This window comes from Phodopus roborovskii, unplaced genomic scaffold (assembly GCF_943737965.1).
Source record: "Phodopus roborovskii unplaced genomic scaffold, PHOROB, whole genome shotgun sequence".
In the NCBI taxonomy this organism is placed as follows: Eukaryota; Metazoa; Chordata; class Mammalia; order Rodentia; family Cricetidae; genus Phodopus; species Phodopus roborovskii.
The window spans coordinates 286,418-305,425 of NW_026125939.1; the positions used below are offsets into that span (position 1 = coordinate 286,418).

General features: G+C 38.7%; 1 protein-coding gene across 2 annotated transcripts in view; it reads left to right on the top strand.

Annotated features, from left to right (window-relative positions):
* Mospd2 (motile sperm domain containing 2) overlaps positions 1–4,818 on the top strand; it is a 42,024-nt gene extending 37,206 nt beyond the window's left edge. The window contains exons 14-16 of one of the 2 annotated variants that reach the window (XM_051179060.1): positions 1,207–1,309; positions 2,206–2,295; positions 3,851–4,818. In XM_051179060.1, coding sequence (XP_051035017.1) covers positions 1,207–1,309; positions 2,206–2,295; positions 3,851–3,892 — 235 coding nt within the window. In that variant the 3' untranslated portion in view covers positions 3,893–4,818. Of the gene's footprint in view, positions 1–1,206; positions 1,310–2,205; positions 3,807–3,850 lie in introns of those variants that run through there. The other variant, XM_051179059.1, reaches the window with a different exon arrangement.
* Positions 4,819–19,008: the final 14,190 nt, after the last annotated feature.

The window sequence follows — 19,008 nt, forward strand, 5'->3', positions numbered from 1 at the left end:
TAATTCTCCTGGCTCAGCCTTTTAGGGACTGGCATTACAAGTGCTCTCCATTATGCCTAGCCTACTTTGAGGTTTTTAACATGAGAAATATGAGCACTGTGTGAAGAAACAGGCTGGGAAGATAGCTCAGTACTACTGTGCTTGCCTCATGTGTTCAAGGTCCTAGGTTCCATCCCCCAGACAGCCAAGCAAACAAGAAAATGAGGAGCATGGCAATCAGACCTATAATCCCAACACACAGTACTTTCAGGTTGCAGCAGGAAGATCAAAGTTTGAGGCTAACATGGACTACATAGGGAAACCAAGTTTCAAAGTTGAAAAAAAAAAAGCTAACAAAAAACATTGGAGAAGTTAATGTAGGTCCAACCAAGTAGAGGTTCCACCCGTTTTTCACAAAATAATAACATACTTACATTTTCAAATTATACCATAGGAATAAAAATTGCATTCTGCCAGGCTTTGTTTGTTTTGATTGAGTTTGTTTTGCACTATTCATGAAACAGGACTTTGCTACCTACTCCAGGGGTGACCAGGAACTCAAGATCTTTTTGTTTCTGGTTAAAAGCATGGGGGATTTTTGATAAAGTTAAGAATGAGTGACACAAAAAGAATTGGAAATTAATTCAAAGTGCTTGTGAAACACTCAAAATGAGGGGGTTTGTTAAATATAAGTTGCTTTACTTCCTTTGCTTTGGGTTTTACCAGTTCCCAATGGCTGCCAGCTCCAGGGCTCTCAAGAGGAGAGAACCACAGCTCCTACCTAGAAGGTGGGAGGGATCCTGGTGGTTTGGTACTAAAAGCTCAAGTAAAGCACCATCCTCCTTTCTAGAAATTGGAATATAATCTGGGTAAATTCTACTGAATAACACATAGAAAAGCTTTCTATTGAGTCCCCTGGGGCAGTGGGCAGTATGCACAGTCTCTTGTTCTTCATACGCATTAGGTAGCTAAAAGGGGATCGAGGGTTAAGCTCAGTGGTTTATAAGCAAGCACAAAGCCTCAGCTTTCATTTTCACCGGAGAATAAAAGACCCTGGAAGATAATAGATAAATATAGACTGAGCTACTTTCTGAATTGTGCTTAAGGAGACGAATGAAACCTTTTGCCTCCAGTACACAACTTGCATTTACCTCTGCTTCCCTATTTTACTTTCAGAAAAAATATTTAATAAAGCTCTGAAGAAGTTGTTTCCTTTGAATTTCATAGGTTGAGGTGCCATACTGTTGAGAGCACCAAACCAAACACCCTCATGTTGAAAGACAGTGCTGCTAACATGTCAGATAAAACCAGTGAAGATATATATCTACAAGTAAGTGTGCTTTCCTCATGACTAAACGATCACGAGTGGTAATCAGCACCACGATGCCATCTGTGTTCCACTAACATAAGGGACCTTTTAACACAGACACAATGAAAGTTTGCGTTTTGCTCTTTTTCCCTCTCTTTCTTCCTCTTCTTTGTTTGGTTTTGTTTCCTTTGAGGGGTTAAGGTTTGTTTTTTTTTTCTTGGGTTTTTGTGGGTTTTTTTTTTGAGACAAAGATTCAGATTCATCTCAAACTCAGGCTGGCCTGAACTCTTGTAGTCCTCTTGCCTCAGCCTTCCAAGTGCTAGAGTTACAGGTGTGAGTTAGCAAAGCTGGCTTGGAAGTGTCCTCTTCTCTGTGAAGAAGCCAGTCAGAAATGGTGACTGGCAAGTTTCAGAAGGCCACAAGCGTTTAAAGACTATGGCAATTTTACTATGAAATCAGGGGTCAGATGGTAAAGCACTGGTGCTTTCTTGCATACAAAAGACTTCTCTCTTATATAAAAAGAGCACCAACTAGTGCCTTTTAATTGGAAAGAAACAAAGGGGTCTTGTGCACATGCCTCAGTGATGGAACTTTTACTTACTATGGCAATGTGTTAGGTGTGATGCCCAAAAGGAAAGAAACCAAAGAGATATAAATAGTTCCAAAGTGTCTGGACTTCCAAGAAGTGTTCCTGTTTCAACTAGAAAACTGGACCTTTCAGAGTAGAGCATGAAGGGCATACGTGTCTACCAAACTTTACATTGGATGCCTCCTTGAATTTCTAGCCCCCAACCTTTCAAAGTAGATGGGCCCCATCCCTTTAGTTTTTGGAGTGTTGATATTCCAGTTTGGCATGCTCATGATTAATGATTGTTTCATTGATATCAATCTTTCATCCCTTTTCTCTTCCCATTTAGCTCAATCGTTTACTAGAAAGCAATAGAAAACTTGAAGACCAACTCCAGCGCGCTATCAGATTCCAACAGTTGCTGCTTGCCTTAACAATGGTCTTGCTTGCTTTTGTTGTTTCTTTCTTTTATTCATTATACAGTTAAATAAATGGTGCCTGGTCAGAAACATAACTCCTTCCTTCAGACATTATCTGGAGAAGATATATAGACCCCCCCCATTCAGACTTCTCCGCCCACCTTCTAGAACTACTGAAAATCTGGGCTTCCTGAAGGGAAATGTGCACCACACAGAGGGGCACCTAGCTTGAAAACAAGTTGTTTGGATAGAGAAATGTTCAAGGCATTGATTATTAGAGACTATAGCTTGTTAGGAAACTAAGTAAAAGCATATGCATTGTGTAAATTAATAGCTTAGACATAATTTATTTTTTCTTTTTGATTTGAATGATTTCAAAGCAAAGGTTTATCATGTAAATAGATGAGCTGAGCAGAAAAGTCTAAGTAACATGCTTTGTTGTAGCCAAAAGATACAATCTGCTTTTTTTTTTTTAAATACAGAATTACTAGCTGAGCTGACTTATTAGCTTTTCTATACTATGTATGTAAAATATGTACATTGAAAAGGAAACATACCTAAACAGAGTAATTTATGTAATCATGGCTTTGTAACTTTGAGAACTACTTCCAGATGATAGTCAATATTCTTTTTGGAATGTAGAACTATTTAATGCCAAACCACCTTAGCCTTTGTTTCTCAGCATTGCTGAGCAGCCTGCCTCTTATTAATCTGGGCTCTTCAGTGAACACTGGTTTTGAACCAATATGCAAAGCTACATGTGGTTGAATTTTTGTTGATTTCTGGTAACAGTGCCCAGAAGGAAAGTCTCCAACACAGTCCCCCTTTCTAGCCAGTTCTATGGCACTCACTATGTTTGGACACTGAACCATTTTGACTGGTTTATTACAAGGGCCTACTCTTCCACTGTTACATCTTCACCTTCATTCCAGTGCAAAGGAATCTCTTCTGTGGACCACAAATTATGCCATGTTCACCCTTATTTTTAAGTGAAAGGCATTAAGTAGCATTGAAAGTCTAGTTGTTTTAGCTCGTTAGTATAACTACCCTTGGGTTCAAAATGGTCCTTGTTAAAATTGTTGGTGAGAAGAAAACTTTGAAAAGACTGGAGTATCCATGTGATGTGTGCAAACATATAAACAAAACAAAGAGGCTTAGGGAATGGGAACCACGACTCCCAATGAGCTCTCTGAACCACTTGATACTACACTAAGCCTTTGATACATTCATATGGCTCCTAAATTCCTGCAGAGATAACACCTTGCAGAAGCAGAAGCTAATGAAATTAGTTTGTGTTATCATTAACGTGACCACTTTCAGTTGCTTTAGGTTCAAATATTTATCTACTTCCGAGGAAAGAAAAGTAGTCTGCCTAGCAAATGAATTTTTTGCCATGTTTGGAAATTTATTATTCTCAGGAGTAGAGTTGGGGTCTCTCAGCTTGAAGACGTTAATTCCAAAACCGAGTTTTGAGGAGTGCTATAACAGAACTCCTTAAAATATCAGCTAGGGAAATAAAACCTTAAAAGGACACTAGTGTGATACTTGGTCTTACTTTGGGTTTTTCTGTTTCAGTTTGCCACCTCCAGATGTGAAACAGACTGCAGTCCACACTAAGTACTGTGCACAGTTTCTATGTCCCTGTATGTTCACAGTGACTTCCCAAGTGGTAGATTTGGGGCCTTAATATAATCTCATCCCAAAGTATTTGTCTGTGCTTTTCATTCCTCATCAGATAATGAGGAATCAATTAACCAAGATGAGGAATATAATTGTCCTAACGGTGTCCCTTTAATGTTTCATGAGAAAATCATGTTGATACACTAAATACCCTGCCTCGCTTAATGTCTGGAATTCAGTACTATAACTTGTTAGCATTCCTTGTAAAGTAACATACATGAATGTAACATGCATACATTGTTACATCACTCCTCAAAACTATGTGGTGAATGTGACTAAACAGAACTGTGGAAAATTAACCATAATGTCAAAGGCATCTAAGCTTTTCTACTAATCTTTATTATCTATATATTTACATTTTATTTGGTTTTGTCTTCATTTAATTTAATCGTATTTTCAAGATTATTTTTGGTATTTTGATCAATAATTTAATCATGTCCTTGCCTTTTCATGATCAAATCACCAGGGATTTTCATTTTGATTTTTGTTTTCACTTAGAAATGGAAATTAATATATTTTCCATGAAAACATTAATAAAAGATCATTAGCTTGATCTGCAAGTAGCCTAAAATGCAATTGCTGGTAAACCTAGTCTCAAATTTCATAAAACCATAACTTTTTATATCTTGCCACTAATTTTGACTGGATTTAATAGCACTTTATTGTATAATTATAAAAAATATATTCCTAGAATTGTTGCCAGTGTAATTTCTCTAATGTTCTGGTGCTTTTCATATATTTTCAGTATTTTTATTACTATATTGGTATTTTCTTTGTATAAATTGATCAAAAGAACATGTTTTCTATTTTAATATGTTTTAGAAAATAATTACATTTATGAAATAAATATCATCAGGAAAAAAATCTTGTCTCTAATTGATAAATCATTATTTTTAAAAAAATCAATGTTCAGACCATCTCTGCCCTTTTAAAGGTCATCATAATTCGTTTGTATCACCTGTGCATTTATATAAGGACACTACTTCATGCTTATGTATCCCATGTCAAGAGACCCTATCCTCGAGTGTCTCCAGTTTCTCCTTGCCCCTGTGTCTGGTAGAGGCTGTGCACCAGTACAGTTTTTGACATTAAATCCACTACTTTGGCTTGAAGCTCTTATTGAAGCCCTCTCTGGACCACATTAGTCTGGATTTGCCCATGTACCCCCTCCTTAAGTCCTTGTATCCACATACCTTTTCTACCTAATGGCTAATTGCATGATGGAAGAGGGTGGCAGCCCAAGCTGGTGACAGTAGAGGCCTTTGAACCGGATAATGTTTGTCTCCTCACTATTAGAAAACATAACTTTCAAAATAAATAAAAGCAGCTCCCCCCCCCCTCCTACATTGAAAATCAGAGATACAGATCAGGTAGGAAAAAAGCTTCAATACATGTGATAAAAGAAAAAGAGGCTTACAACGACAGACCATTAACCTGCAGAGTAAAGGACCAACCTGGGATTGGGTGATCTCTCCTAAAGAAAGATTTTTTTTTTTTTTTTAGGCAGCAAGTTTCTCTGGCGAAATCTCCACTTAGAGCAGGGCTGATTACAGAAAGCTGCTCTTTCCCTCTGTAGTTTTTACCACCCACTGGAAGGTTCCCAGCACTGGTACTGTGGGCCCTCCCAAACACTCAGGGCTTTTCCTCCAGAGCCCAAAGGAAGGCTGGAATTCTTTCTATTTGTACTATCTGAGACAGTGGTTGGGCAGACTGTCTGTGTCCTAGTCCCCTCCCTGCATTTCCTATCTAGGAAAAAGGCAGCCCTTGTGTATCTTTTACCTATTGGGCGATTATATCTTAACACATGTTAGGTGTGAGAGTGAGAAAATAGTTAAGCTGTCTACTGAGCCTGGCCTCCCTATACCTTCCTAGAACTGTTCATAGGGGAATAATTTGAACATTGTACCTCACTGAGAGCCAAATGTCAGTTCTTCAAACAGATGATAGAAAAGCTGAAAAACTGATTTCTTAGGGCTGTAGAGATAGCTCAGTGGGTAAGAGCACTTGCTAAATATGGAAACCAGAGTTGGGATCCTAGCACCCATGTTAAAAAGCAAGGTGTGCTCATACTTGTAACTGCACAGCTGGGAAAGATGCAGAGAACAGAGATGAGAAGATTGATGGGGCCTGCTGGCCATCAGCCTAGCTCCATATTCACGAGTTAACCCTATTTCAAAGGAACAAGACAGAGAGTAATAGAGCAGGACACCCAACACCCGGTCCTTCTCGTTCACACAAACCACGCACACAAACACTGTGAGATTTTTAGTTTTCTAAGCTACAGACAGACTATTCTGGGGTTCTTCAGTTCTTCTTTAATTTAGTCAAGAGCCATACACAATTTAAGCAGCTATTTAGCAAAGCTCAGCAAAGCAAACACTCCCAAGTTTGGAGCTTGCTTTTCCAGGACAGGGAACTGTCCAGTGGGTTCAGGAGCATGAATTTATAAAGGAGTTCATGTGATTATTTTTAAGGGGCTGGCATACTCACGGAGTAAGGGAATTACTTTTTCCTTCCTGTTATGATGGACTGAAGCTCCTTTTGAGGGTAATTATTTTCATGATATTCTAGAAAAGTTCACCGAAACTGGGGGAGGTGTCAAAAAAGTGATACGTTAAAGTCAGATTATTTGAGGCTTCAGTCCCTTCACTAGTATACATGTGTGGGAGAGTGCCCAGATACTTAGGTTTTATTTGTTGGTGGCAGAGATCCTTACTGACAGCTCCTAGAAGCTACTCTTGGATTTTTGTTTTGTGGCCACCACCATGAGCCATTTACAGAAGAACTGCCCTCTCTTCAAATCTCTTCTTTCCAATGGGACCTGGTTCCCTTTAAGGGTCTGCCTAATTAGAGCCCTACCCAGGGCAAACTTTAACTCAAGACTAGTTCTTTTGGAAGCTTAATTAAGCTAAGCCTTTGAAGTCTCTGCCATATAGCATACCTTAATTAGGAATGTGATGCAGCATCACATTCTCAAACCCCACCCCCACAGGCAAGTAGATGATTCATAGAAGGCTGTGCTGGGTGGGACCTACCTGAATGTTTTCCAAATTCATTATCCCGGGAAACAGGGTCAGAGCTTAACCTTGCCTCCTCTGGAGGCTTTGAAGATATTCCTCACTTGAAAGGCCATCAACTAGAACTTCTTCAATAGACACCAAGTGACAGGTTCTGGGATAGTGTATCTCTAGCCTAGTCACAGCTTCAGTCCACACAAGTGATCATGTCCAAATTCTTAAGAGAAAGCACGTTCCCCCCCCCAATTCAACATTTATCCCATCATAAAGGCACTCAAAAAAGATTTTGACAATGAGTTAATTTGATAGGACAAAGGGTACTCCCAGGAATTTTGTACTTTTCTAAATGATGCTCCAGTGAAAACAACTCACTTTTTAAAAGTGCCTCTTTCCTTTAGGAAGAGTCCATTCAGTTTAATGGATTTATGTAAATTAATTTTCTTAGACATAAGGATTCTTTATGAAAATGTATAAAAGGAAAAAATAGGAAAAAAAGGAGAGCATATATCCTCTTTTCCCCATGACCTGCATGCAGTTTCTAATATTGAACCTGTCCAGTTTGTTTTAAAGCAAATTCTAATACCTTACAATCTTTTTTTTTCCAGCAGATACTCTGTGCATTTTCAAGTAGTTCTCAAACTGTGTGTGCATGTTGAAAAGTTCACTGACTCCCTGATTCATTTTGGAATTTGTATGTGTATTTGGAATTTGTATGTGTATAAATTGCTGACTGTGAGAGACTTCCCAAACGTTATATCATGTCTGTTCCCTTTCCTTGCTGGAGCTGGGATTACAACCGATTAAGAAACAATTTGTTTTTCCCTGATGTTATAGTCACCTGTCACTTCTGTGAGCCAGGCTATCCTATACTACCTCTCCGATTCACTGAGTAAAATGTGTTTGCAGTCAAATTTGTACTAAAATGTTTTCATCCTAGAACATTCAGATATGGTAGAACAACATAAATCAGAAGCCAAATGAAACAAAACAACAGCAACAACAACAAAAATATGTTGCCACCTGTCAACCAAATGTCAAAACAAAGGTGATTGCACTATTCTAACCCTGTGACTCCAACTATTTCCTTCTACTGGTGGTGGGGACTATAGGAGACAATAAAAATAGTCTGACATAGTCTAGAAAATGCACCTTTTTAATGTGGCTGAACTGATAAGTGGTTGAAAGAGAAAGTTGAAATGGAGTTGATATAAAAAGCCAATATAAATCCAGTATATGTCTGAGATGTCTGAAAAAATCATAGGCATTAAAGGCAGAGATGTCCATCTCACACCATTTATATTTTTAAAGTCAGTGCATAGCTCACAATGGGACAAAAAATTGCTATTTCATATACTGTTAAGAATCGCAGCATTGAAAAAAATTGTTTCTCCCCCAGAATCTGTTTCTGTTTTGTTGTGGTACTAGGGATGGAATTCAGGGTCTTTTGTACATTGGTAACTGCCCTACCCCTTGAGCTACATCTCCAGCTTAAATGTGCTAGAATCAGTATGTGATAATGTGCATAATAATTTTTTTTTTAAAGAATAAAAGGTATTCCCAAAATTTGCAGACCTCTTGTGCAATAAAAATTTTAGGTGACTCTCTCTTTTATACTAATCTCCCACATTAGGCCCCAAGAGACCAGTCTAAAATAATCAAAATAGAATCATTTATGCTAAAATTACCTTTTACCAATCTGAGACTATGCTTTTTCTGACCTGAGAAATCAAGATTAGAAAGACACCACTGAAATTTCTCATGTAGAAAAAACTGCATCTAACTGTGATGTTCTTTCTGCTTCACACTGCAGACAAAATAAATAATTTGAAATAGCTAGATATTAACTGATCAGTTACCTCCTGCTGTTCTGACACCCTGTCCCCACCCCCACCATTGTAACTTCAAAATGACCATTCCAACTGGGCCTACCACACACACATGTTATTGTAGGGAGCCATGGGACTAAGGCTGGAAAAAACTAGTCTTTGACAAAACAAAACACGTGGAACTTTTTTGTTTGGGTTCTTCTTTATTCAAGCTATTTCTCTATAAAGCAGAATACTAAGAGGGTCAAAGTCAAAATGCCACGACAATTGTAAATAAAGAAGGAGAGGGAAAGAGCTTTCTTTCCTTATTTTCTCAATGTCATTTGTGAAATTAGCCAATTTTACCAAAGTGTGGGATTTACCAACAAGGACAACAACAAAACCCACATGGAATCTCTAAGATCTTTCAGTTGATTTGCATTCCTGTTTTTCATTTCCCCTACAATAGTCTATGGTTTAGTCATGACCAGAGTACAATCTCTGTGTTCTTTCTCAACCACTTTTGTGTTTGTTATCTCTCTGTGGATTGGTTGAACATGGAAAGGGTATGTGAGACTCTCTGAAATGCACGGTCATCGTGAAAGCCACTATTGTTCTCTGTTTGCTGCTTGCCTGAGCTCTGACCAGCCCACACAGAGCTTGGGGGCCCAAATTCCTGGCTATTAGGCAGTTATTAGCAAATATTCACTCAGGGTAAAGCCAAGTAGATCTCAGAGTCACTGTGAAAATCCTAAGGTTAGGAGATCTCATTACAAATACTACATGAAAGTATCCACATAACAAGTTTGTTTCAAGTTTATGCCATTCTCTAGATTAAACTACACACAATTTTATGACAGCCTTACAGTCTGGTGCTTCATGTGTTTGTGACATTTCTTTATGTGTCTTCTTGCTAATCTATGTTCCTCTGAGCTCTTCTTTTCATTTCAGTAGTGTTTTCTTCTTTACTGACATTTTGAATTTTAATGAGTTTGACACTGATCTTTGGCTAATTGTTCCTATTAACCCTTCCATTTTATGACTTAAAATCAATAAACGTTTTTATTAAAGGCTCAGGGAAAAGAAAAGATACTGTGAAATTGATGTATACCAATACATTTTATTTACCCCAGGCACATCTATCAGCTACTTATTGAATCTAATGTTCTTTAACTCGATTATAGGTGAAATTTCCACATCCCTTTTCTTGCCCACAGGACTCATTATTCAATATTGTATTTTCCTGCCCTCCAGTAAATAACATACGTAATAGCATTAGACTATTTGCAAAGTAGTCCATAAGCAAGCAATGCTTAAATCAAATGGACTAGTTCGACATTTTGTAGGTTCAGAAAAGTTTGAGGGATATAAAACTGCTTGGGTCTCTTAGTTATATGCCTGGGAAAGCCAACCAATCATAATGGGTTATAGAAGCATCAAAGAAAATATCACTTCTTAAGCAGGGTCAAATAACCTGGAAGACAGATCAATAAGGAATCCTTAGACCCATTCTAGGAGTGTTGGAAGGACTCATTGAATGAGAAGCCAGAGTGTGACTAAGAACAGTTGGCACTGGGATGGATTCTGCATTTCTAACATGCCAACAATGCTGAGGTCAAAGGACCTGGGCTATTCTTTGAGGAATACTGTGGAAATGTTAGAAAAGATTTCTCTGTTCTAAATAATTTCTCATTTTACTTGATAATTAAACATTCCCCCACCTTCAAAAGCTGTAGTTAGAAGCTATTTTGTATGTTTTTTCATGGGTTTCATAATCCAAACAGTTAATGTCTATTCCCAAGTTACCTGTGTTATGTATACCTGTGTTATGTAACTACTTCAAAAGTAGTTAAACATGTATTGAATGTTTTCTACATGTCAAGTACTATGCTTGGCACAGTGTCCCAAAAAGAAACAAGATATAGCCCCTGTCGTCAGGAAATCACAGAATTAGAATAGGGTGATTGGTCCCAGTCAAGATTTAACATACAAAATACCAAATTCTTGTTTGAAGTATATGAGAGTGTATCAAAAACCAAACTATTTTTGTCATGAGAAATCTTCATTTTACAGTCCAATTATTAGAAATGGGATTATTATTTTTTCAGCTGGCCATGTCCCAGAAATCTACAAATACCTGATCAGATTATAATAACTAACAATAGTCAAACTTGGTGTATCTTAATGCAGATGTTGTGTAGGTAAGGACTCCCCATCAGGAAATACCATCAAGTGAATTAGAAAATCTATAAGGAGAGTTGACAGAGTCATTTCTCCAAATTTTCCTAGGGAGGGAAAGGCTAGAATGCAAACCAGTATTCGATCACTTTTCCACATACATAGGTGTGTCATGCTAGGAGCTAGCTGATAATATGCACAGCTTCCAAAGTGGATGCTCCAAAGAGGAGGGAGTGTATAGGTAAAAACATGTTTGTCTGGAAAATAGTGCATCCCAGTCCCACAAATGTAACCTGGAAATGCAGCATCTGAATAATATAAGAAGTTATCAAATAAGAACTGAATTATATATTCATTTCTTGGCTGGTTGCTATGAAAAAACACCCAAAGAAAGTAACCTATGAAAAAATGGGGGGATTATTTTGCCTTAGAGTTCCAGGGTATAGAGACCACCATGATGTAGCAGCAGCGAGGTAGCAAGAAAAACAGCATCCACAGTTACGAAACAAAAAGGAATGCATGGTGGTACTCAACAATCCTTTGCTTTTTTAGTCATTGAAAGACCTCAACCAAATGATGTCAGCCACAATTATGATGTGCTTTCTTACCTTCATTACCTTGATCTAGGAAATCCTTCAGAGATATATCCATAGTTTTCCTCCACCATGGGATCCCAAATCCCATCAAGTTGACAAGCAAGACTAGTCAACACAAATGAAAATGTAAATGTCTTAGGGCATATTGCTTGGAAGTCTGTCTGATGCATAATACATCCCTGTGTTATCTTGAAGACATTAATGATTAACTAAGTGTCACATTGTGGTTTGGGGGACATATCACTATGCACATTAACCTAACATTTAAAAAAAAATAGAGGGCATATGGTGACCTGTGTTTGGTAGAGTCTAGGAGTTGCAACTGCACGTATAATCACTAGGAAAGAATGACATTTTGACATTCAGCTCTTAAAAATTAATTCAGATGTATAATGCAAATTAGAGGAATTGTTTAATCTTTTAAACCCATGATCCATATAGAGCTTATTCAACACTGGAAATCTCTCCAGAGAGAGAGAGAGAGAGCTGACCAGGTATCATGCACAATTTTCTTTTATATTATGTCTATCTTTACAACAAGACCATTCTTGGAAATAAGAAATAATTTCCAAACTCTCTCCTGAAAACTACCCTTATTAAGTGAATGGATTTCTTTTGTGTGCTCATTAAATGGATTTCACATTAGTGGATCTGTGAAATCAATCCATTTCTTACTTAGCCCCTCTAGATAATGCATCTACTAACTTGTCTCCATTTACTTACATCCTATCGGGAAAAATGGTTCTCCCCTCTAAGGCTAGCTGCCAAGCATCCTCGGGATGGGAGAGAAGGGTATGTTTCTAGATGATGATTATTTCCAAAGAAATGTCACAGAAAGGTAGATGGGAAAAGCAGAGGGCTTTTTTTTGTTTGTTTGTTTCTTTGGCACAGCATCTCTGCCTGCCACTCTTAAGGTGAGAATAAAAGGGCAAGTCTGCATCTACAAATAGGTTCTACAAATAGCCACTGAATTAAATCAGCAACTCTTCTGGGTTTTGCTGCCAATAGAGAGATTAGATATTTTTTGCTCCCAAATGAGACAAGTGGTGGGCTGTACTAAGAGAGGGCTCTTGGATTAAACATTTCTGTGAATAGGTTGTAGGATCCTCGTTATTTTCTATGAGGTATTTATCCGAATAGTTATGAAACATAAGACCCATGAAATTCACACACTTGCACTTTCAACCATTTTTCATGAATCATTAGAATGAGTGTATATCCAAAATGGTGCAAAGATCATAACATGACAAAATTTATTAGGATAAGGGTTGGGGAGATTGCTTTGTGGCTAACAGCACTATTTGCTCTTCCAGAGGACTCACATTCAGGACCCAGCATTAGTCTACTCACTAATAACCTGCAACTCCAGTTCCCTAGTATTGATGCCCTTTACCGGCCAACATGGGTACTCACACACAAGTGCTCATAACACACACAGAGAGAAATAAATAAAACTAAAAACAACATTTTTAAATTTTCAAAATTTTGTTTTACTTGTATGGATATTTGTCTGCATGAATATTTGTCTGCATGTTCGTGGGTGTACCATGTGAGTACATTGCCCACAGGGGCCAGAAGATAATGAATCCCCGGAAAGTCGAGTTGCAGATGATTGATTGTGAACTACCATGTGAGTGCTGGGACCCAAACCTGGGTTCTCTACAAAAGCAGCAAGTGATGTTAACCACTGAGCCATCTCTACATCCCCTAAAAATAAAATCTTAAAATACAGTGTGATAAAATGTATGTGAAGAAAGCAGACAGTGTGCATGTGTGTGTGTCCATAATTACTCAGAAAACATAATACAAAAAAATGTTTAATCTTTCCAGATAGATGGAAAACTCTGAAAATGTACTTAATCAACAGCAATTGTTTTCATGGTAAAGTCTGGTTTTCTCCATTTTTCTCTTTCCTTATTTATTATTATTTATTTACACTTTGTGTGTATTTAGTCATTAAGTGAGGGTGTCAGATCTCTGGAACTGGAGTTACAGACAGTTGTGACCTGCCATGTGAGTGTTGGGACTTGAACCCGGGTTCTCTGATAGAGCAGCCAATGCTCTTTATTGCTGAGCCATCTTTCTAGCCTCTCTTTATTTTTTTTAAAATAAGCTTATGATATGCCTGCTTTTTATAATTGAAATCTGATGAAAGATGTTAAAAATTAATTATGAAAACAAATGTAATTATGACCCATCTTAGTTACCTAATTTCCGTTGCTACATCAAGATTATTTTATATCAATATTAAAAACAAAGTGATGCAGCATTGCCGCTGAATGCAACAGGAAAAATGCTTTCCCTATCATGATGTCTTTCGTGTTTGGTCTCTTCCCTTTTCAAACAGATATCTGGTTTCATTCCTCAAAGCAAAGATCTCAAAACCAGAGTCCTTTTTTCTTGTTTGACTGATGGGCCATGAATAACTATAGCCTTAGTTCTCCCCGAAACAGCCCCATGGTAACTTGCTTTGTTAGACACTAATCTACATATTTCTTAGGATTTCAAAAGAGCTCTGCTTGCTCTACCCACAATATTACTCTCTGTCTTGAGTGCACCCCACTCCCTGCATCCAACTTGCTGTAGTTTATCCTTTCTACCTCTGCAAAGACTTAGGATGGTCCCCATTTTATCCAACACTACTTGGTCAGTAAGACAAAGGGATGTGAGAGCACCTAGAGATATGTATGGTTTAGCCATCCTTCAGTGTTCAAATGCAGTAGTTACGCACATCTGTGACAGCTTATATTGATGTTCAACATAATGTGGATTTAGAACTACCATGGAAACAAATGTCTGTTCATGTCTATGAGGAAGTTAATACACTGGTTTAACCAAGGTGAAAGGAATCACCCTAAATGTTCATGGTACTATTCTACAGGTTCAGGTTCTGGACTGAATAAAAAGGAGGAAGTGAGCTGAGCACAAGCATTCATCTGTCTGTGATCCCTGAATGTGGATATGTCACCATAGACCCCCTTCCACTATGACTTCTCCATCATGATGGACTGTACCCTTGAGCTTTGAATCCAAATAATGCCTGTATTCCTTCATTTTGTCAATGCTTCCACCTCCCCACATGAAGGGAAAGAACTGACTCCCACAAGTTACTCCTTGACCTCCATAAACATGTGAGCACACACATACATACACACAAATATAACAAAAGGTCTTTTTATAAAAAAAAAAAAAAGATGGAAGAATGGATGAAAGCAAGATCTAGTCTAGCTAGTATTTTAGTGAATCTGTCATTGAAGAAAGGGAACCACTCGAAGAAAAAGGGACACACCAAATAGGGCTTCAAAGCTATAAAACACGTTGCTTTGAGCAAAAGTAGACACCAAGTACCGAATCAATTCCCTGGGGCTTCTGTAAAAATTCAGATTATGACTCAGTAAGTATGAAGTGAGGCCTAAGATTCTTTATTTTCAGAAAGCACCCAGGTGTTGCTGATGCTGTTCTGTAGTGGTTGCCACAGTATGATGTTGTTGTTGCTGTAATGGGATATCTCAAACAGATAATTCATAAAGAAGGAAAATTGATTTTGTTCATGTTTCTGGGAACTAGAAATCCAAAATAGGGAAGCTGTATTTGCTGAAGTTCCTTGATAGATTATAACACAATGGAAGGTTGAAGTTAAGTAGGCATAGATGGAAGAGGTCAAACATAAAGGGCAGCCTTAAATTATAGCACTAGAGCACTTTCTTAGGCAGGCTTTCCTTTCATGGAAGGAGCAATTCTAGTACTCATTCTCTTCTTGACTATCAGGGAAAATTATTCACACAAAAACAAATAGGAAAAAACCTTTCCATGGTCTTAGGTAGGGTTTCTATTGCTGTGAAGAGACACCATGACCGGAGCTCCTCTTATAAAGGAAAACTATTTCATTGGGGCTGGCTTACAGTTTCAGAAGTTTACTCCATTATTGCCATGGCAGGAAGCATGGCAGCATGCAGGAAGACTTGGTGCTGGAGAAGGAGCTGAGAGTTCTACACCTGGATTGGCAGGCAGCAGGAAGTGAATGTCACACTTGAGCATTTGAGACTCAAAGCCTGGCCCCTGGTGATGCACTTCCTCCAACAAAGCCACACCTATCCCAACAAGGCCACACCCCTATTATCACCACTCCCTATGAGTCTACGGGGGCTATTTTCTTTCAAACCACCACACCCACAAAAATAAAAACCAACCAACTAAGCAATAAAAAATGAAACAACAAAACACAACCACTTCAACCATTGCATTCATACAAAGATGACAGAATTGCCTGAGTTCAATCCCTGGGACCCACGTGAAGGGAAAGAACTGACTCCCACAAGTTACTCCTTGACCTCCATATACACGTGAGCACACACATACATACACACAAATATAACAAAAGGTATTTTTATAAAAAAAAAAGATGGAAGAATGGATGAAAGCAAGACCTAGTCTACCTAGTATTTTAGTGAATCTGTCATTGAAGAAAGGGAACCACTAGAAGAAAAAGGGGACACACCAAATAGGGCTTCAAAGCTACAAAACACGTTGCTTTGAGCAAAAGTAGACACCAAATGTCGAATATTTGGATGTATTTAAGGATTCTGACTTCAGCGGTTTCTCATCTGCCTTATTCATCCAGGAAGAAGAGGTCAGTTACTATGGAACTTCCACAGTTCACCCAGCCACCAGTTTCCAAATCTATGCTATGATAGGGCAAAGAAATAAGACTCCTGTATCCAGTGCTAATGTACCAGCAACACTATGAATGTCAAGGTCATACCCAAAGATCTTAAAGGAACAAATTAACCACATCTGACATGTTAGTTGACACTGCCTTAGTGTTTGTCCTGAACTGTTCCACTATGCTGTGCTGTCATTTTCTTCTGAGTTCCGGTGCTTTATCTAAACAGGAAGACCTCTGTACCTAAACATATATATATATTACATATATACAAATACGTAATATATTACATATAAACCCCAATTGGCTGGGCGTTGGTGGCTCACAACTTTAATCACAGCACTTGGGAGGCAGAGGCAAGCAGATCTCTGTGAGTTCGAGACCAGCCTGGTCTACAAGAGCTAGTTCCAGGATGGCCTCCAAAGCTATACAGAGAAACCCTGTCTCGAAAAACAAAACAAAACAAACCCCAATTTAAGATGTGTGGCCATCAACTGATCAAAAAAAAGTTTACAAAACCTAACTAGTGCAGCAGGTGTGTCCTTGTCTTACTCTATTTTTAAATAACAATGAATATTTAAGGTACAGTTTTACCATAAGGTGAATTATTACACAAAGACAATTTTATTTTGTTCTAAAGATTCTTAGGTTCATAACAGATTAGAAAAACTTTAAAAATTCATGAGGGGATGCTGAGGAGATGACTCGGTGGATGAGGCACTTGTTGCACAAATGTGGGGGAAATGAGTCTGAACCCCAAGATTTCACAGACATCTGGGTACAGAAGCATGAGGGTCTGTAACCCCAGTACTTCTACAAAGAGATAAGGTGCAGAGACAAGAGACTCCTTACGATGTATCACCCACCTAACAGCCAACAACAAAGAGACTGTGTCTCAAACAAGGACGACACCCAAGCTTGTCATCTGACCTCCACACAACACCCATAGTATTCTAATACATGAAAGTACATGAACACACATCACATATACATGTATACACAAACAGTTTTTCTCTACTGATAATTTTGGAAGCTTTGCTGTAAATTTTCCAATCTGGGTTAAATCATCTTGAGGCAGTAGTGGTCCATTGGTGGTTGGATGGGGAGTTGCTGGCACCTGGTAGGCGTTTGACAATGGCTGGCAACATATTGATTTTCTTAACTGGGAAGGTATGTGCTGGTTGTCTGGAAAAGGGCAAAGATGTTATGAAATGTCACAAAATGAACAGAGCACCTCTTCAAACAAAGACTGTCCCACTGTCAAAGGTCAGTGGTCTGAGATTGAGTACCAGTCATCTGCCCACAAAACTTACAGCTGACTCTTCCTCTCCCCCACCTTTCCTCCATCCTTCTCTCCACCCCTTCCCCTCCCCCATCCTACCCTCCTTCTTTGAGCTGACTCAGCTGATAAATTGCTTCTTCCCATCAAAGCCACAGATGGAAAGCTGCATGCTCACATGCTTTCACTGTTAGGATTGATGGTCCATGTTTTGGTTTCCCAGGTTGGTATTTAGAAGGGAGCTCACCACTGATTGGGAAGTAATATTGAAGAATTTCCATTCCAAATACTTTTCTGTCATTCATCTTCTCTTTTTGGCCTTGAAATTGCAATTCAAGATCCTTGAAAAATACACTTTCAAAAACATGCTAGATGGGCTCTACAAAGAGATGCAAAAAAAAAAAAAAAAAAAAAAAAAAAAAAAGAAAGAAAGAAAGAAAGAAAGAAACATTGGAAACATTGGAGAGGATGGTTAGTTTACTTTGTCAACTTGATTGGATTAAGAAACACCTGATTCTAGGGGAGATGAAGAGGGGAGAAGATATGAGGGAGCAGGATGATTGAGTCGGGGAAGAACATAGGAGAGCAAGAAAAGAGATGTCATAATAGAAGAAGCCATTAAAGGGTTCTAAGACAAAGCTGGCACTAGGGAAATGTCCAGAGATCCACAAGGATGACCCCAACTAACAATCTAAGCAATAGTGGAGAGGCTACCTTAAATGCCCTTCCCTGATAATGAGATTGATGACTATCTTATAAGCAGAAGCAGACACCCACAGCTAAACACTGAGCTGAATTCCTGGAATCCAGTTGCAGAGAAGTAGGAGTAATGAGCAAAGGGGTCAAGATCAGGCTACAGAAACCCACAGAGACAGCTGACCTGAACAAGGAGGAGCTCATGGACTCCAGTCTAATATCTGGGAAATCAGCATAGTACCGACCCAGAACCCCTGAACATGGGTGTCAGTTAGAAGGCCTGGGCAATTTATGGGGCCTCTGATAGTGGATCAGTATTTATCCCTAGTATACAAATGGACTTTGGGAGCCCATCACACATAGAGGGACACTCTGTCAGCCTAGAAACATGAGGAAGGTTGCTCCATATGATATGACAGACTTTGAAGATCCTCCATGGAAGGCCTGCAGATCAGAAAGGGGATGGGGTAAGAGATTGGTGGTGGACAGAGGAGGAGGGGAGGGAGATAGAACTGGGGTTGACATATAAAACAATTTAAATTTTAAAAATAGAAGGAAAAAAAACACCTGGCTCAGTTAGTAAGGTGCCCATTATGGAATCTTGAAGACCTGAATTTGAATCCTAGTATGCATATAAGACATGGGCTTGCTGGTGCTGCAAGGAGGCAGAGGCAAGCAGATCCCTGGAGCTCATTGTCCAGACAGCCTATCCAATCAGTGAACTACATCGTCAGTGAGTGTTCCTGTCTCAAAGCATAAGATGGATAAAAGTTGAGGAAGACACTCAACACCAACCTCTGTCCTCCAAATGCACATACA